Source organism: Lottia gigantea (genome assembly GCF_000327385.1).
Source record: "Lottia gigantea unplaced genomic scaffold LOTGIsca_8, whole genome shotgun sequence".
Classification (NCBI taxonomy): Eukaryota; Metazoa; Mollusca; class Gastropoda; family Lottiidae; genus Lottia; species Lottia gigantea.
The window spans coordinates 2,752,147-2,773,073 of NW_008710662.1; the positions used below are offsets into that span (position 1 = coordinate 2,752,147).

The 20,927-nt window shown below is 32.2% G+C and overlaps 3 protein-coding genes across 3 annotated transcripts; 2 read left to right on the forward strand and 1 right to left on the reverse strand.

The window, feature by feature from the left end:
- Nucleotides 1-1,760: 1,760 nt before the first annotated feature.
- LOTGIDRAFT_108053 (hypothetical protein) lies at nucleotides 1,761-9,771 on the reverse strand (the record flags this gene model as incomplete). The annotated part of the gene is made up of 11 exons (XM_009066985.1): nucleotides 1,761-2,123; nucleotides 2,450-2,582; nucleotides 3,950-4,048; nucleotides 4,299-4,451; nucleotides 4,632-4,760; nucleotides 5,069-5,207; nucleotides 5,489-5,626; nucleotides 5,840-6,002; nucleotides 8,496-8,627; nucleotides 9,025-9,216; nucleotides 9,700-9,771. 11 exons carry the CDS (start codon nucleotides 9,769-9,771, stop codon nucleotides 1,761-1,763), a joined length of 1,713 nt encoding a protein of 570 aa, XP_009065233.1.
- Nucleotides 9,772-9,861: 90 nt separating this feature from the next.
- LOTGIDRAFT_184154 (hypothetical protein) lies at nucleotides 9,862-14,250 on the forward strand. The gene is made up of 7 exons (XM_009066986.1): nucleotides 9,862-10,018; nucleotides 10,678-10,810; nucleotides 11,241-11,391; nucleotides 11,545-11,762; nucleotides 12,176-12,232; nucleotides 13,512-13,623; nucleotides 14,025-14,250. Exons 1-7 carry the CDS (start codon nucleotides 9,969-9,971, stop codon nucleotides 14,093-14,095), a joined length of 792 nt encoding a protein of 263 aa, XP_009065234.1. The 5' UTR covers nucleotides 9,862-9,968; the 3' UTR covers nucleotides 14,096-14,250.
- Nucleotides 14,251-16,701: 2,451 nt separating this feature from the next.
- LOTGIDRAFT_229608 (hypothetical protein) lies at nucleotides 16,702-20,683 on the forward strand. Its single transcript, XM_009066987.1, has 9 exons — nucleotides 16,702-16,886; nucleotides 17,426-17,525; nucleotides 17,905-17,955; nucleotides 18,300-18,384; nucleotides 18,754-18,901; nucleotides 19,275-19,375; nucleotides 19,600-19,693; nucleotides 19,867-20,004; nucleotides 20,484-20,683. Exons 1-9 carry the CDS (start codon nucleotides 16,793-16,795, stop codon nucleotides 20,630-20,632), a joined length of 960 nt encoding a protein of 319 aa, XP_009065235.1. The 5' UTR covers nucleotides 16,702-16,792; the 3' UTR covers nucleotides 20,633-20,683.
- The last annotated feature ends 244 nt before the right edge of the window (nucleotides 20,684-20,927 follow it).

The window sequence follows — 20,927 nt, forward strand, 5'->3', positions numbered from 1 at the left end:
CAGTCAAAAATAACACATTAAACACATCATGAAAAATATTCTGATATAGCTGGCAGTAAAAGAACACAAAATCTATATTGAACACAAGAAAAGAATTCACTAAAAAAAGGTTAAAGGTCATGTTTGAATTGAATTTTGAATATGGAGTCTTAGCAATTTGTTCCTGAACTTCTTAGTCAAGATGTTAACTAAATACAGAAGAAATCAAAAGGAAAGGTTCTGTTTGTGAATTAATCTTATCTATAATAGACAATAAGTTATATCATTTAATCTTTAATTTTGCGATATACATGTATATCTTTAGCACTTGTATTTTGATATGTTTCTAATTTGATTAGCAATACCCAGCGCAACTTAGAGATGGATTGCCTTATTTGCATTTATTCATATATATCGGGTGGCACAGAAAAAACCATAACAGTTTTTATTTAAGGATTAATCCTTAAATATGTAAGTTAAGATAATATTTTGACTTTATCTTAACTATAGATATACAACACACCTTTTAACAAAAAATAGATTTATACTGAAATGAAAACTATTATCGTTTTTTCTGCACAAACTCCATATATGTTCGATTAAGAACAGCTAATACTTATATTAATTGAAACTTGTGGTGTTCTAATGATTGGGAAAATATCTCATGAATCCCTAAATAACTCTGCATGAGCAGAACCCCAAATTAAATTCATTCAAACATGCCTTATTTCAGCAAAACATAGCGGTCGGTATACCTTTATTTATTAAATAAAACCTGCTAACTTCACATATCCTGTAAGACAATTTAATGAAGACAATATAACATGCATATATAATATATATAGTGCAAAAAGTTGTGTATTGACAGAGTTTACCATCATAATTTAATCAAAATTGGTCAAACATTTGAAGCGTTTCACCAACATAGTGACAAAGTTTTTCAAAGATTTTCATATTATCCAAGATGTTGAAGCTTTTTACCATCAATATGATATCAAAGTTTATAAACCATAGTGAGGCTTTTTACCATCAATATGATATCAAAGTTTATAAACCATAGTGAGGCTTTTTACCATCAATATGATATCAAAGTTTGTCAAATATGTAAAAGCTTTTTACCAGTGTAATGTAATCAAAGTTTTTCACACATATTAATTGCCTATTCTATCATCATAATATCAAAGTTTATCAACCATAGTGAGGCTTGTTACCATCATAATAATATCAAAGTTTGTCAATCATGGACAGGCTTTTAACCAGAATGATATCAAAGTTTGTCAATCATGTATTTACCATGATAATGTTATCAAAGTAAGTCAAACATTACAAAGAGATTTCTATCATCATTTTATCAAAGTTTGTCAATTATGTATGTCAATTTCTTATCAGAACCTAATTTTTTTAACACACTGCTTTCTATCCTCCTAGACATAAGAAATTTTTAGGAAGGTTTCATTGTGACAATAATAAAGGTTATCCATGCATATAGTGGGTGGGATGTGTAAACCCAGATATACAAAACAACAGAGAAATGGAGATGACTGTTCTGGTGTTAAAACAGCAAAGTGAATATGTTTGTGATAAAAGTTACCCATACAGATTCAAGAGAATGTTTCCTATACTAAAATAACTCTGAAATAACTTCAAACTAAGAACTAGCATTACCAGGTTGAAACAGTTTGAATAGCATTATTACTCTACTCTGTTTCATCAAAAGAAAATTTTTTTGAACAATGAATATGTTTTTTAGTTTTCAAAACTAAGTAGTTGTGGAGATGGTACTAATAGGAAATGTGATTTTGAATAGGAAACACTCTCTTAAAAATGTTACACCTACTTATGTTGATTTTTAAAATGTGATATGAAACTAGAAATATAGGTATAGGTAGCTTATCCCTCAAATATATCAAATACAAAGAGAAACAAACCTGTAGCGAAGACATTACACCATTAGCTAAACTAGATAATTTGCCAGCTACTTTTGTGACACCTTCGCGCACTCCATCTTTAATATCTTGTAAATCTGGCGTGTTGTCATAATTACTGCGGGATTGTCGTGATCTACTGTTTCCACCATTAAAAAAATCATCACTAGATATACTAGATTTACCTTCTAATCTAGTTAATGTTTGTCTAGTTTCAAACTGAAAAAAAGTAAAAAAAATAAATGTGATACATACTAACAATAGATAGATCATAGTTTTTATTAAACAGTTCAGTAATCAAGTAAATTAATATCAATGCACCCATTTTAAACTAGAAGATTTTGTAAACATGAAGTAAGCACTTTCAAAGCACTCTTTATAACTCAAGATGAAATAGAATACTTGAATTACTTTTGAAATCCTTTTTTTAACACCTTGACTGAAACAAAATGGCAGCAATGGTAATCAAAAAATTGAGACAAAATTTTGAGAAAACTTTTCTATGTTGTGTTTTGGGATGTTTTTGAGTGTTTGAGCATCATAACTATACTTACATCAGTATCTCTAGTACCAAACATCATGTCAGATGATATAGCCTTAGCATTAGCAAATTTACTCACAGCTTCACCAGAATTACTTGAATTATCATTTTCATAGTTTTTACGACTGCGACTAGGTCTACAAATACATGAGAATAAAACAAAATGAGTTAGCATTCATTTTACATGAACAATATACAAATATAAACCTACACTACTCAGTAACAATAGTTATTATGGTCTGTCATAACAATATTATTCAAGTTTGCTTTTGATTACTCCCTCTAAAATAAGGTATCCAAAAATAAACTTTGCAGTAATTATAATGATGTATTACTAAATAAATTTTGTAAAAAACTGTAAATATATGCAATTCAAAATATTTAGGACCCAACCCATTTTCTAATCCAATCACCATTGGCTTAATGTATTAAGTGGCTCACTTAATTGTTAAGAATTCACAATCATGTGACATTTTGACTGGCAGCTAGCATTAGGTTGTAAGTCATTTGAGTCCCTCTGCCAACTTCTTAACCACTAAAATTTTACTTCATATGATTTGACAGATCTATTTCATGGCAAATAAGACTGGGAAAATTAAAACACACCACACAAATAATATAGAGAACACAAAACATAGAGGACATTAACAAAACCATCACCTATTAAATACAGCTTTTATTTCAACTACATTTACTTTTTAATCCTCAAGTTTTTAATCAAAGGGAAACACCTATTTTTTATTTTTGACAAAACAATTAAATACAATATTGACAAAACATTAAGGAACAACAACAATTACTGGTTAAAGTTTTACGTTTAGCTATGACAGCTTTCCCCGACTTCCTAAAGCTGTTAAATAAGTTTACCCAATTATGTTCCAAAATGTTGTGTCAATGATTGATTATCATAATTACCACATGCTATGAATTTCTTAGCTCAAATAATTTGAGAATACAAGTTATCTGATTGATCAATGACTTTTTCTTCAAATATATTTTTTTTAACAGTATTAGGTAATTTTGGATAAATTGTTATCTAGTATGAAATGATTGTTTTGTCAAAGAAATGTTGGAAACTATAAGTGTTGATAAGGGACTGTGTGCTGTAAATTGTTAGGAATGCCACTAAACAAACCTGTCATCATTATCTGGTTCCTCCTCGATATCACTGCTAGTAAAATATACATAGTTCATATCTTAAGGTGAACATATACATACAACTGACATCACGTTGTTTACAGAGAAAAAACCACCAATATACAGAAAATATAAACTCTTAAGAAGCATGCAATATATACCAGTATAGTGTAGATCATTTTCAAATTTTGTCTCATAAGCTGACATGATTTCCGTAACTAGATTACTCAAAGTATTTTTTCAAACTTATTCGAATGAGTCCAAGTATCACAAAACCATAAACAACTAGTTAGTCATATCATTTGTTTTTGTATCGTTGGAATTCAGAATTTTATGTTTTTCACTTAATATAATGACAACTACTCACCTATCATTATCTTTAGATAAGATACTTTCAGATTTACTATCATTTTTACTATCAAATCTATCAATATCCCATGATCCCGCTTTATTCTGATTGCCCCAACTACTATAATCATCTTTTTTCATACCATAGAAATCATTGTTACTATTATTATTACCAAACCTAATCAAATAGTATATCACATGTTATAATTCAACACAAAACAATAACACTGTAAATAAATACTGTTTAGTCAAAATATTTATGCAGATTTGGGGACAATTTAAAATCAAAACATAGGCATATAAAAACCATTAACCAAAATGTTTTTTCATAATAGTTGAATTTACTTCTGTAAATAATTCTCCCTTACCTTGAACTACTGGAAAAACCTAAATTTTCAAATTCATCTTCAAAAAAATCTCTGTTACGACTTGATTTGGAGCCTCGGTCATATCTATTACCTTTATCAGGACTGGTTTGTTCTATTGTCTGCATATCAGATATAGCTGAATGACTCATACCTCTACAAAATAAATATCAACCTGATCAAAATCCACCATTTGTGATTGTACTAAGGTTGGCTTTTAACTTTTAAGGTCCACTAATCCACACATAAGCTGACCTCTACAGAAAAACATAAGTTCAGTAAAAAGCAGACGGACATAATGTCTCATTACTGAGAATTTTATAAACTTGTTTGTACCTGCTGCCAGCATAACCCATACCCAATCTTTCAAACTGTTCAGCTTTCTTCGGATCTTCTGCTTTTAATTTGGCCTCCTGTTTCTGTCTTTGAGCATCCATACTTTTGTATGCTAATTTCATGGAAGCCCTAAAAACAAAAGTAATAATGCATCAAGGACCAATTAAAAACAAAACAATAGGTGAACTCTTATGATTTGAATTTTGGAGTAATTGGCTAAACTAAAAAGCAACTATGACTTAATTTATTTGACTGAAAAATGGAATGCTCAAGTGTATTCAATGTATTAGGCCTATACTTTTCATATACACTTCTGTGCATTCTGGCATTCCTCTAAGTTTTTGCAATAGCTAAGATTATCTTGACATTTCCTAATAAACAATAACAACAAACTCCTAAAATCTTATCTCATCTAAATCATAAAAATGGACACTTACATCTGTTTTTCTTGATCCTCTATTGTTTTAGCCTCTTGTATAGCTATATTTTTATTGAGTTCTTCCCTTTCTTTATCTAATTGGTTAGCTCTACTTTCTATATCATTAAAATTTGTTTTTACTTTCTGAGCTCCAAACCCTTTCTGTAAGACACAAAAGACAGAATAATTGTAAAGAGTGGAAGGAAAGGGAACACTACAGAAAGGTTGATTGTATTCTTATAAACAGCTTTGCTAATTGGTGAAGGTTCGCTTGTGAACATTCAAAATAAATAATAGCAAAGTGGAAATTTAAATGAGGACAAAATGGTCCATACATTATTTCCTTTTCTTATTACTATCAAATCTACATCAGACATCTAAGTCATGGGAATTTTGAATGGTTTAAATTGAAGCTGTAAGTGCTTGAAAATCAATGAACTTACTCCTTTCTTTGTTGCACTGCCTTTAGTTTTTTTGGCACCTATAAGAGATTTCCTGGGTTCTGCAACAGCTGTGGCCTGAGTTGGTGACATACTAAGTGCTGCTTCTACATTAGGTCCTTCATTTGGATCAAAATCTGAAAAGTTGGCAGTAAGTAAAGCATGAAAATCAAATCAAATTCATAGCTCAAGGCACACTTAATACGTTCCGTAATCAAATACATACAGATAAGCATGAAAATTTGCTTGAGTCCGCACAAAATCAAAATAGTATTGCATTTAACTGCCTCCCCATTCTATCATTATAAACAAAACACTTTATATATTACCTGCATTATTTTTAAGGGAACCATTACCATTATTAATAGGTTGTGGAGCAGTACTACCTAATCTAGCTGTATCAGATATCACATTATTACGTGCCCAATCTTCCTCTTCTTGAGTATGTTCATTAAAAAAATCTACTTCTTTCTTAACTGGTGTAGTTTCATGATGTCCTCCATCAATATGCAGCTGAAAGTTACAAATTCAAAATTAAATTTGTTATTTTTTTAATACATGTAATTGTATTAGTTCTTTATCTTATGCAAGCTAATTTCTTATAAAATATTAAGCAATTGATTTAATCGGTCAATTAATACAATATTTTAACTAAATTGATGAAATTGTCACAATACTAATGTACTTGTGAACCATGTATTTTTCACATTATTAGCCATTATAAAAGCCATTCAAAAGATGTTTTCTGGACTTTGCAGGTAAATCTGGGATGCTCATTGCTTTTATTTTATAAATACTACTTTTTCAGTAACACAACCAGTTATGATGTCATCACAAATACTATACACGCATAATGGTTTTATAATCACCAGAATGGACCAAATACACACTCTCTTGAATCACTTTAACACCAGTCAACTATATCATTAATATAATTGACCTACCAAAAAGGCTTGCCAAAAAGTAATAATGAAATCTTTTTTTTTACAAATTCATTTCTTTTATAATATACTATTAAGTTTCCTTGTCAAGTTTCACAAGAGCATGAAAATTACCACAATTTTATTCAAAATATTTTCCCTCTTGATGGTTCAGAAAGTTTTAGGCTATAAGTAAAGCACAACAGATATCGTACTAGATAGAAGCAAGATTGACATAAAAAAAAAACCAAAAAAAGTAATTCCAAACAGGAAATCCCCCAAAAATTCTTGAAGAAATTTCTCTAAAGCTAAAAAATAACACAATTATTACAAATAAAGTTATAGATCTGTGGTGTTGAAGCTTACATAGTGTAATTAAGGATGTGCACTGTAATACTGAAGTTATTTGAATTTTACTCTAATAACCAAGATTTTTTTTTTATCAAAAACAAATTTTCAGTCATATAAGAAATAGATGGGGCGACTAATTTACTTTGCCTGTCTGACTCTACTTCTCAATCAAAAAAAAGGCAGAAATAGGAATCATAAATCAATATTGTATTAATAGCAAAACCATTGTCAACTTAACCCACAATCCAACAATAGCCATTTTTGATAAGGAACTAAAATTGAATGCTTTCTGTTACACCTCTTACTAGTTATGTGAACAATTCCAAGAAAACAAATTCAAGTTGCCACATTTTCCTGTATTAGAAGCAGGGATATTGATTTAACTCTATTTGGCTTACATGACCAGCAGGACAGCTCAAATTGCTGTGGATCAATATCCTAATTTAGAAGTATATCCAAGAAACAAACTTTACACTAGGTTCTATTCAGAACTATTTAACATATAGAAATCTATAATATTCATGCATTAAATAGATTTTGTTTATCCTAATTTAGAAACATATTATTAACTATATATTCTGTCTGTAAGAGATTATAATAATTAAAGCTTTCATGCTGTAATTAACAACGTTCTCTTCTACATAATATGGCCCAATGATAGAATGAGATCTAAAACTAGGAAAATATTTTTCAACCAAAGCATAGTGGAAATCAAGAAAATATTCAAGTACTTGGTGCTTGTTTAGCTGTATATAACGACTGATGGAAATCTTTTCAGCATGACAAGCTGATAACGAGTTTCACATGAAAAAAACTATAGCATTAGATTAAATTGAAATGTTGTCATTTCTGCTGATCACTATTAATTACTGAATTGGATAAAACAAAACCATGTTGAAAAGTGATAAAGCTAGCTGAAAGTGACATCAGCAGAAGGATTTATCATGTTTAAGACCTCACTATAAATTATGAAGAGATAAGCAAAAGAAGAACAAAACCTTGTTAGTCAGCTGAAAATACTGAAGTAAAATAAAATTGCTCCTTTATCACACTATGCCCATGTTAATTTAAGGGATTTGAACAAGACATGTTTATTTTGGCCAGTATTAGTTATGCTCACATGAAATATTCATCTTAATCCAGATTTACTAACAGTACCTCACATTAGTAAAATGGCACTTAAAAATGTTAGAATATTCTGCCATTCACAGTTGTTCACATTATTGTGTAATAAATATAGATAAAAAAAAAAAAGAAAAGACAATGCTCTTGATGAAGTAAATCTTGTTCAAATCCCTTATAAATTAAATAAGCTTGATAAAATATTGATAATAAACAGTGAAGGCTGTGGCTAACAAGAGTTGCCTAACCTTGTTTCCAGCAACATCTATCTTTTCTGGAAACAACTATATAAAGTGAAAAGAAACACATTATCCGATACTTTACAAAACATTTAAAATCATATGGCTTTATCATAAAATTCATACACACATTTCAATACAGATTCTTTTAAATGTCAATGATATAAATGCCACATATTGAATGTCATAGCCCATTATCATCACTAACCGACATTTAATTAGCTACCTGATGAATCTCTTGGTAAGACCTTTGAGACTTTCAAATCTCTTCTAAAACAAGGGGAATACGGAATAGTTATTTATTGACAGTGTTAAATTACTGAACAAACATGCCAGCCTCAATAAATACTTTTGTTACTAAATTTGTTTTGTACCTTTGTGCCATAATTCCGAACTGCTTGCTGAGCTAGACCTAATAATTTTTCTTTATATAATACAGCAGCTCTACTGTTGTATTTCTGTTGGGCATCTGAAGATGTACAACCATGTTGGCGGAAGAAAGCAAGCTGAAATAATAAAGGTCAACTTAGGTCAATCGATTGAAAATATTGAGTTACCGTTATAACAAAATTGTGGATAAATATGCCAAATGTGTTTCTTGACAGATTAATTTGCTAGAACATTGATTGATCTGGTTTTATTTCAAGTTGTTGACCTATATAGTAGTGACAGGTGTCAAGCACAAAGCAAGCCAAGCTCACACTTTTTTGAAACACCACTACTATACTACTTTTACTCTTGATTTTGCCAATGAGAGTTTGATGAGCGGAATTGTCTTGTTTGTACAGATTTTTTTAATGCATGGTAAGCTCTGAACAGAAATTTAATATTGTCATGTTATGTTGTCTAAGAGATATCTTCTGGTTTTATCGTCTGACGCAATTTAATTGTCAGAATACTTACAGCATTTGCATTTCCTCCAACTTGCATGGCACGTAATTGTAGCCATGTCCAGCTAGTATCTAACTGGGTTGATCTGATAAATGTCACATGAACTCCCAAGGATCTGTGTGTAGCTGAACAATCGATACATAGAAATACACCATAGGTTACCGTTGCCCATGTAGGATTATTATTGTTACAATCAAAACATGTCTGGAAAATATTGGATTAAAATTGTTATCTATTACTATATCCATATCCAGTTTGATAGTAACATCTTTTGAATCACCTTAATGGTGGGCTATCGTCTCTGCAAATTAAAAAGTTTTTTTTAATTTTTTCGATACTTTTTAAGAGATTTGGAACATCAGCCTCAAAAGAGTACTGTCAGTCAAAGAATGTCTTTGCGTTGATTACATTTACATTAATCTATAATGAAAGCTACACTGACAAATGTGACTATATATATAGTTCTTTCAGAAAAATCGTCTTATAGATGTAGCAGGCATACTGACAAAAAAAAATCTGGGTGACACGTTGTGACATTCGATCACAGAAATATAACAAAATGACAACATGATTAAAAACAGGAAATATGTGGCCTAAAATCAGAAAAAGTACAGTAACAAGTGACTTTATTGAACATCAAAATGAATCAAATCATAGGTCTTATTCATTACAAGATATCAAACATACCTTATTCGTAGGAATAGACCGTAAACGCTTGAAAATCGCATTAATATCGGCTTTGGTAGGTTGTTCGGCCATCTTGATGACGATACACGGGAAATATCACGTGACTCAGAAATTTGTCAGTATTGAATACTTTGCAGCAATTTGATTGGTAGAAATTCAGATTTTGTTGCTGTTAGTAAACAAAATGGAAGTTTTTGGGACATGAACTATCAGTATTTACATGAATTGATTCTCACCAAACTTCTTCAGAAATAGACCTTACGCACAAGATGACATTTGAAATGGCATACAACGACTCTGTAGCCACTCTTTTTACAATGTTAGTTGATCTGAGTAATTTTAGTTATGTGTAGCTTAGTTTTATTTGTATGAAATTGTAGATGATTCTACTGCCAGTATGCTATCATGAACTGGCACTGTAGACCTACAGTTTGACAGTAACAGTAACATCCCAAAATGATCTTGGCTACAAAATAATATGTGAAGTTTAATGCCAAATTCTATGTAAACAAGTCTATTGGGGGACTCAGCAACAACAAAGTAGAATGTGACTGCTACTAGAATTTTGCGCTTTTTTTATGCAATCTTATTAGGTTAACTGAATGAATAGCATGATCATTGATCAGGGTCTCCAAAATGCCTTCTGTTGATAGGAACCACCCCAAGATTAAGGACAACAATTGAGTTTTTTTATACTCTCTTTTCACTATGTACAGAAAAGGATGCTGACTTAAATATCACAAAACTCAAAGAATTTTTACTTACTTGAAATATAGTATAGACCTAAAAATCTTGGTAACTTTAATAATGTCTGTTACATTCTCTAATGCAGGCTCATATTAGTAATGTCATAATTTGGGAAAACATTGAAGTCTTTTATTTGTAGAATAAGAACTCTTATACAGCCTAAAGGATGGAAATAAGATCAATATTTTGTAATCTTAGATTCCTTGCAGTCTTTAATCTTGCTGATTTCAGATCTTCAAGGGCTGTTGTACATGATTTAGATAAACATGGTAATGGTATAAAGAATATGTCATCACATATTAAAGATGAATGTTTAAAGTTAATGTCACGAAGAGGATTATTGACAGACAATAATATAGAATTGGTAACTTTTTAAAGAGACAGAAGGGAGGAAGGGTTTGAGTCTTGAATATATGTAAATAGTCTTCAGAAATACTATAAATTTATGGAAATCGCATAATTCCTTCAAAAATATCTCAAACTAGGAAGTTCTTTTCGTATTTCTATAGTGTCTTTTCAATATACAGCATTTTATCCGAAAAAGACGACTCATCTTTTTAACTTTCAAACGTGGATATTTCTGGATACACATGGATTTGAAGGTTCAAATTTCGACGGTGTGCTGTGAACACCATTACTGATTGGCTTAGCTAATCTGACATTAAAGTATGATTGGTCAAAAAATGACGCATCTATCCGCATCTGGCCTGTGCTCTGACCTTGGAGATAACTTCTTAATTGTTTGTCATAATGAACTTCTTCTGTTGTAATAAGTTTTATTTCTGTGTTTTCAGATCATACACAATAGAATAAGAAAAATTGAAATGAATCTCTGTGAAAATATAAGTGATGAAGGTTTATTTAAACTTGGAAAATGTCCAAACCTAGTTAAAATTGATATAAATGCACCCAATCCAGAAATTAGATGTGGAATAACTTCACAAGGTAGGTTAGACTTTTTTATGGTAAATTATGGCAACATTAAGGCTTCTTGTTGCAGAGCGCAGAATAAAGATTGATCAAAAATATATATTATATAATATGAAAGAGAAAGGCACAGAGAGTCTGTGATATGTTCATGTTCAAATTTGCTTCCAGGCATCATGAATCTTGCAAGATCATGTCCATATCTTCAAATTGTATTCCTGAGAAAATGTTCCAATGTTACTGATGATGGTGTGATAGCCCTGGCTGAAAATTGTCCAAGATTACGCCATTTAAACCTACGTGGATGTACTCAGTTGACTGATAAATCTGTGATAGCTATTGGTGAACATTTATCATTTATATCTTCTTTAAACATTTCAATGACTCAGGTAGGCTTATGTTTTAAATGTTCAAATAGTTTACTACATAATTTTATCATGCTCAATGTCTGTTTTATCTTCTATTGAAAACTGTACAAACCATCTATAATCATTTAACTTTGTTAATAAGTCAAAATGAAAATCCATACAAGCAAAATAATTCTGTCAATCAAAATTTCATCCAAAGTATGGCAAAAACAAGAGTAAAAGTAGTATAGTAGTGGACTCCTCCAAATGTCCACCATCAGGTGTTTCTAAGAGAGTAAGCTATAATAAAATAATTGAAGTACTTCAAGGTGTCATTGGTCCTACAAGAGTCTTGTTAGTTAAGTTTAACTTATATATAGTAATATATTGTGCTAGTCAAAATGATTGTTTGACCATGTGCAGTGAGCTATGAATAAATGACAACTTTATTATAGGTAACAGATGATGGAATTTTTAAACTAGTTAGTGGAAATTGTAATCAAACCATCAAGGTATGATATTGGGCTACTTATTTGCTATTACAGATCATAATAAAAGATAATAATATTACAATGTGAAAAGTTCATTAGCTGCTACCAATTTCACAATGTGAAAAGTTCATTAGCTGCTCCCAATATTACAATATGAAAAGTTCATTAGCTTCTCTCAATTTTACTATGTGAAAAGTTCATTAGCTGCTACCAATTTCACAATGTGAAAAGTTCATTAGCTGCTCCCAATATTACAATATGAAAAGTTCATTGGCAGCTACCAATTTTACTATGTGAAAAGTTCATTAACTGCTACCAATATTATAATTCGAAAAGTTCATTAGCAGCTACCAATATTACAATGTGAAAGGTTCATGAGTTGCTACCAATATTACAATGTGAAAAGTTCATGAGCTGCTACTAATATTACAATGTGAAAAGTTCATGAGCTGCTACCAATATTACAATGTGAAAAGTTCATGAGCTGCTACCAATATTACAATGTGAAAAGTTCATTAGCTGCTACCAATATTACAATGTGAAAAGTTCATTAGCTGCTACCAATATTACATTGTGAAAGGTTCATGAGCTGCTACCAATATTACATTGTGAAAGGTTCATTAGCTGCTACCAATATTACATTGTGAAAGGTTCATTAGCTGCTACCAATATTACATTGTGAAAGGTTCATGAGCTGCTACCAATATTACAATGTGAAAAGTTCATTAGCTGCTACCAATATTACAATGTGAAAGGTTCATGAGCTGCTACCAATATTACAATGTGAAAAGTTCATTAGCTGCTACCAATATTACATTGTGAAAGGTTCATTAGCTGCTACCAATATTACATTGTGAAAGGTTCATTAGCTGCTACCAATATTACATTGTGAAAGGTTCATTAGCTGCTACCAATATTACAATGTGAAAAGTTCATTAGCTGCTACCAATATTACAATGTGAAAAGTTCATTAGCTGCTACCAATATTACAATGTGAAAAGTTCATTAGCTGCTACCAATATTACATTGTGAAAGGTTCATGAGCTGCTACCAATATTACATTGTGAAAGGTTCATTAGCTGCTACCAATATTACAATGTGAAAAGTTCATTAGCTGCTACCAATATTACATTGTGAAAAGTTCATGAGCTGCTACCAATATTACATTGTGAAAGGTTCATGAACTGCTACCAATATTACAATGTGAACAGTTCCTACCAATGTTTTACCAATATTTAGTTTTGTTTTGCAGTTTGGATCATTTGTACATAGTTTGTTTATAAAGTTCACTATTTTTCAGGAATTAGATATAAGCAACTGTATAGCGTTAACTGATGAAGCTGTGGAAGCAGTTACACAATCTTGTTCTTTGGTATCAATATTAATATTCCATGGCTGTCCTAAAATGACAGGTTTGTAGGTACTATGTTAAATGCAATGTCTCTACTCTACAACTTACTATAAACTCACTGTTATTGTTATTTGCAGCACTATCTGAGGGTACATAATGTAATTACTATTAGTGACTGTTTCTTAAGAGACTTTCAAAGAGACTTTCTAGCCTATGCAAGTGTTTTAGTGACACTCCCAGCTTCTATTTACAAACCATTCCATTTCCTAATGGTTGTATTTATAATTCCTAAAAAATTGTACCAATTAAGACATCACTATTGTAAACAATATTTGATTTGAATGGTTTGGTTGAAAAATATATTTTGTATTATTAATTATTATTCAGTACAAAGCTACAAAACATCAGAAAAATGTTTGTAAACTACCCAATTAATTAAGTTTTATTGTATGCTTATTTCAGAACAAGCGAGGCTGGCTTTAGAAGATAAAGAAGGACCACAGATGAAACATGTGACATGGACAATTTATTAAATTCTCTAAGGACAAATATTTAATGAACATAATGTTGTTTTAGGCGTGCTTTTGTTATGTTATTTTGAAAACAACTGATCTGAATTTTTTTGATATTGTTTATTCTTATAGTTCTAGATAATATTGAGTTTCTGAAAATAACCATGAATTTGTAATGGAGGTTTTTTTTTACTCTTATTTTGTGAGAAAACCTTCGGAAGCATATTAGGGCCATTAATTTTTTTTTTTAATTTTCAAGTTAGTATGTTGAATTTTCAAGTTAGTATGTTGAATTTTTAAGTTAGTATTTTGAATTTTCAAGTTACTTACTTGAAAATTAAAGATAATAACTTGAAAATTCAACATACTAGCTTGAAAATTCAACATACTAACTTGTAAATTCAACATACTAACTTGAAAATTCAACATACTAACTTGAAATTCCAAAAAAAAAATGGCCCTGATACGCTTCCATACAAACCAGCTTTTGTGACCTCCTGACTCTACACACGAGATTAGAATGAACCGAAACTTTATTTTGATACATCATCCAATTCTCTACATAACATCTTTGAACCATCACAGAACCTCTAAAACAAAGAGCAGCGAAAGCACTGTCACCTTCCTTATATTCTAACCCTGTCACTGATGCAGACAAAACCTACCATATTTTACCTATTCCCGACAGGACACCAGATTAGTGCCAGCAAGATCTCTCCAGTTCCCTATCTGCATGTCGAGGGTAATATGGCCGCAGTCGGCTTCCATAGAATTGCCATTAGATTCCCTTAGTGACTACCTTCGCTGAATTTGTCGGCCTATGGATTATGATTTATGAATTGCGATTTTGATAGACACATGAAAGTTGAAATTTGCACTGAAGGTACACACCTATTGGAAGTTGTTATGTTGCAAATTTCAAGTCTCTACCGTGAAAACTCTGCCTGTTACAGCACTTTGAAGTTCAGATTTTTTCCCGATCCAAAATATAAGCAAATTTCCCTCTTGAAAATTCGGTTGGAACTTCTAAGTCGATTTTCCCAAAAGATTTCAAAAAATCCGAATTTCTGTTTTCGACTGAAATAGATAGAAGACATGTTAAACTTCCGTTTGCAACAAAAATTATACCTCTGGGGTCAAAATTGGCGAAGTTATGGCCATTTTAGTGTGGGGGTCTGCGGTCCGCCTATAGGGTCTCATTGCACTGGTTTGGGTGAAGGCCAAAACTTTAACAGGCTGTCGTTCGAAAACTATCAGAGATGAAATTTGCACTGAAGGTACACACCCATCTGAAGTTGTTGTGTTCCAAATTTCAGCTCCCTATCTTGAAATCTCTGCCAGTTACAGCACTTTCAGTCTCAGACTTTTTTCCCAAAACAAAATATAAGCGATTTTCCTCTGAAAATCAAGGGTACAACTTCAAAGTCGATTTTCTCCAAAGTTTGAAAAAATGTCGAACTTCTGTTTTCTACTGAAATAGGTGGAGGAAATGATCAGCTTTCATTACAAACAAATATTGTACCTCTCGGGTCAAAATTGGCCGAGTTCTGGCCATTTTAGGTCAGGGGTGGTGTCGGCGGTCTGCCTATAGCGTCTTTCTTCACTGTATTTTCAACGGGGTGAAGACCAAAACTTTGACAGGCTCTCGTTCGATCAGAGCTAGAAAGTTGAAATTTGCACTGAAGGTACACACCTATTGGAAGTTGTTATGTTGCAAATTCCAAGTCTCTACCGTGAAAACTCTGCCTGTTACAGCACTTTGAAGTTCAGATTTTTTCCCGATCCAAAATATAAGCAAATTTCCCTCTTGAAAATTCGGGTGGAACTTCTAAGTCGATTTTCCCAAAAGATTTCAAAAAATCCGAATTTCTGTTTTCGACTTAAATAAATAGAAGACATGTTAAACTTCTGTTTGCAACAAAAATTATACCTCTGGGGTCAAAATTGGCGAAGTTATGGCCATTTTAGTGTGGGGGTCGGCGGTCCGCCTATAGGGTCTCATTGCACTGGTTTTGGTGAAGGCCAAAACTTTAACAGGCTGTCGTTCGAAAACTATCATAGATGTAAAGTTGAAATTTGCACTGAAGGTACACACCCATCTGAAGTTGTTGTGTTCCAAATTTCAGCTTCCTATCTTGGAATCTCTGCCAGTTACAGCACTTTTAGTATCAGACTTTTTTCCCAAAACAAAATATAAGCGATATTCCTCTGAAAATCAAGGGTACAACTTCGAAGTCGATTTTCTCCAAAGTTTGAAAAAATGTCGAACTTCTGTTTTCTACTGAAATAGATGGAGGAAATGATCAGCTTTCAATACAAAAATTGTACCTCTCGGGTCAAAATTGGCCGAGTTATGGCCATTTTAGTTCAGGGGTGGAGTCGGCGGTCTGCCTATAGCGTCTTTCTGCACTTTATTAATATTTCAAATGGTGATTCAACATTTTAGTTTAATTGATTTACTTTGCATCTACACAACACTAATTGAAAATATGGCCTACGAAAGTTTAATTTGCTCTATATATACCTGACAGCTCAAAGTTTACTTTGTGTCCTAAATCAGCCACCGTATCGAGCTGGCTGTTTATATTTTAGTGTTGGCCTATACTTAGTTACTGATAACGTATAGCCTATTAACCACGTATATAGCAATAACATTAGGATGAGGAACTAGATTAATTTTGGGTCTACCGATCGAACCTTTTAAGAAGCCCTATAGTCATGATGGTTAAAGCCAAAGACGTATTTAAATGTATCACTATATTCATTGTTCTTTTTCTAGAAGTTGAGAGCACAAATTTGAGACCTATTATCGGTAAGTTGTTCTAAATTTTCTTTTATTTAACCCGTTATGTAGGTTAGGCAGTCTATTTAAAGAAATCTTACTTTACGGAGGGTTATGAATGCCATTATTTCTTCTGCATTGCTCTAACTGTATGATTCGTGATATATATATATATATGATATATATATATACATATATATATATGTATTCTGGTTAGCCCCGTCGCTAGGGTGGGGTCCGTGGGGGCTGTGCCCCAGCAAGTGATAATTAAACCCCAGCAAAACCTTCTTCAGTTCATCAGAGATTGATTAGTTTACAGTGTCTTTGATTTTGATACGTTTTGGCACCTTTAATTGTCAGAAATGAGCTCTCTGGGCCTTAATCTTTCAGATTTTCTGATTACAAAATCTGAGCCCCGGCACCAATTCATTCCTGACGACGGGGCTGATTCTGGTGCCCCTTTTGTTGTTACATCACAAATTACTCTTTTTATTTCTTCTTCATAACCATGTAAAAATTACAAAATTATTCATGAATTACATGTATATGATTTCTGTATGAATTTAAAGGTATATTAACTCAAAAGGTATCAGGAAAAGAAGAAACGTTTATACCAGCTAGTTATGTCAATTATTTAGAGGCATCGGGGGCGAGAGTAGTTCCAGTGAGGTAAGAGTTTCGTCTGGAATTAAAAAATTTTAAAAGTGAAGTTAACTTGGTTAGGATGAATTTAAGTCAGTATATGGATGATCAAAAGGTAATATGCCTTACAATCACTTTCCACGGTAGAAACAGTGGTGTTTTTAGGTATCATTAGTTGCGGGGGGGGGGGGGGGGGGTGGTGACAAGACTTGTTGATAAGAAATTTGGTACATGGGGGTGGTTGGGGGTGGCAGGGAGATGCAAGGCCGGACAAGCCCCATAGAAACTCCAGAAATTGGAAGGGTTGATATATTCTGATGTATAAACTGGTTTTCTGTTCTACAGATTTGAAATGATTTTTAAATTTACGGTCATTCATTATGGTATTTTGAAATATATTTTTCAGAGCTGATCAACCCAAACGTTATTATGAAAAAGCTTTTTCACAAATTAATGGGTATGTTTAAGCTTATAGATTATTTTTATTTTATCCCATGCAGTATATTTAGTATTGGTAATTTAAGAAATATACTTTAAAAAATATTCATTTTAAGCTATATATAGTCTTAATAAACTTTCTAGTTTATTGCACAAGATAGATCGTTTAATGACCCTATAATATACTTTTCAATCATGTTGTTATGAGTCAGTGTAATATTACTTATTCTGCTTCCTGAAAACAAGGAAATGAAAACAGATTTTCATTTACAACTTAACAATTACTTCCTCGTTAATCTGCTGACTTGTACTATGGTTTCAAGCCTGTTTTTATGAATCAGAAATTGTGCATTTTGTTTACAGAGTGTTGTTTCCTGGTGGCGGTGTGGGCCTAATAAGTAGTTATTATGCTCATAGTGGCAGATATATTTATGACTTAGCTATAAAGGTACCAAGGTCATTCTTTTTCCATGTTTTCAGCGTTAAACAATATGAAAATCTGTAGATAATATTAAGCAATAACGGTTGCAGTTTGATCAAAATATCTATTCCTTTGAAGCTTGAAGCTTATATGTTGAATCCATTTTTTTCTGTAGTGAGAGATCATTTCTGCTTGATGGGTGCAGTACACAGCAAGTGAAAAAAATCTTCAAGCAGCCATCTAGAATGATCATGTTGTCTCTTGTTTTGTTGCGATTTGTCACAATCTCATATTCTATATAGACCATGAAATAGAGTGGTTAACTTCCTATAAGGTATGGAAGTAAAGGTGGAACATTTCAACCCTAACATATTTATAATTCAATTTGTTTAACAGGCTAACGATGAAGGTGATTTTTTTCCACTATGGGGAACTTGTCAAGGCTTTCAACTATTAACTAATCTAACAGCAGATGTCGATTTATTAAGCAGTACTGATAGTGAAAATTTACCTTTACCTCTAAATATCTCAAAATCTTTAGCAGGTAAGTTCTCGTCTGACATGCGTAGCCCAGACACAGACTTTTCACTTGAACTTGATTCGTTTGTGACATATTCAATTAAAATGAAATCCAGAAGACGCACCGACGCTGGCGCTCACTTTTTGAAATGGCATATACTCACTTTGATAGCGAATATTCCTCTGTGATACTCATACTTGAGTATCAGTAGCTTTCGCTATTTAGTAATATAATGAATTTTTGGCATCCTGATTACCAGACTTCATTGTGAAGACGGAAAGTGACAGGTTCACTAAATTTGTCTTGCAACCTTTATTGAATTACGGCGACTTTTTTCGTCGTAATGGAACTATGGTATCGTGGGTATCATAAAGCTATTCACTGTCATATTTTTCAGGCAAGAGTAGGTTGTTTGGCCCATTGCCGTCAAGAATTTATGACTTTCTAACACAGAAACCTGTTACATATAATAACCATCACTACAGCATGACAACAAAGGTATAATTCAGTTAAAAAAACATTGCAAGTCTTTCCATTTTAATTTTTCATCAGTGACACAAGGTTCTGAACATGTTACTCCTTTCTCCGTGGAACACAATTATATATTCAGAATGATAAGTATAGTAAATAAAGCAATTGTAAAAATGATACACATGACAGTCGTCCGTATGGTTTTTCTTCTTGGAAATTGAATATTGCATTATTTTTTAAATTTATTTCAGACATTCCATAATACTAAATCATTATATAGCTTCTATAATGTGTTATCAACTAATACAGATAGAGAGGGTATTGAATTTGTGTCCACTTTCGAAGGTAATGATAATCTCTTCCACTTTTGTCTTTGAAGGTAGTACACAGTGGCATTTCCATTAATTGGGGGTGGGCGACATAAGCCATTCTTTATCTATACGAAATGATAAAAGCGGGGGTAGGGCGTTCTTGTAGATGGCGATTTAGATTATAATGTTCAATATCATCTGTTACAGCGAAAGATTACCCCTTTTATGGTGTTCAATGGCATCCAGAGAAAAATAATTTTGTATGGAATCCTAAACTTAATATAGACCACGATGAAAGTGCTGTCGAAGTTAGCCAATATATGTCCAACTTTCTAGTTGCTGAAGGTATGTTCTTATTCAATATTCTAGCAATGAATTATACGGGGAGAAGAAAGGGGATCTATCTATACTAATCAGTCCATACCTTTTGGAAAAGATCTGCTTCCCAACCAAGGGGGTTCCAAACCCTACTTGGGTAACCAGAGAAAACTATAACGTGGGGTACCAGAGAAGATTTACTCTCTTCCCCTGATAAGCTGGTGATTCAGAGATCTGTCTACTGAGCCAACAAACTGCTGTTTTACGTCCAGTGTTAACTCTGATATATCCACAGGGTCTGTCCGTTGCAAAACTGTCAGTTAACTTTCCGATTCATTTCGCTCTGGTGAAACAACTTCGGATATTTCAAGAGGTGTAAAATAATTTGACCACAGAAAATTGTTTTTCGTGGTAACAATCTACAAAACAATATTTCGTCTAGCTTATTGAATGACAGTAAAGGCATATTGTACTCAAGGTGTAGTTTTTCTCTTATGTATTTTCAGCAAGGAAGAGCAATCATAAATTCCAGAATTCCACGTCAGAAATTCAAGCAATGATTGATAACTATAAAAGATCTTATCACACCGATGGAACTTTTGAAGTCATTTACTATTTCAATTTAGAAAATTCAAAATTCGATACATTCCTGTAAATTTATATGTTAAAGTTGATTTGTTACATTACAGATTTTTATTTTTTCACTATTTTGATTCTCTTGACTTCACTTCATACTCATCACGTTTACTAGACCAAAACATCGGTCTCTATTCCAGATTATGATATCTATTTGGACAGATGTCAGCTGGTGTATAGAGACAGAACAAATAGCCCCTGTCATTTTCTCCCTACTTATATCATGTCTCCGCTTCCATCAAAGTGTTATTTTTGGCGAAACTGATCTAGCATCAGTCATTTAAAACTGTGTGCAGCCAAAAGTTCAAAGGCCA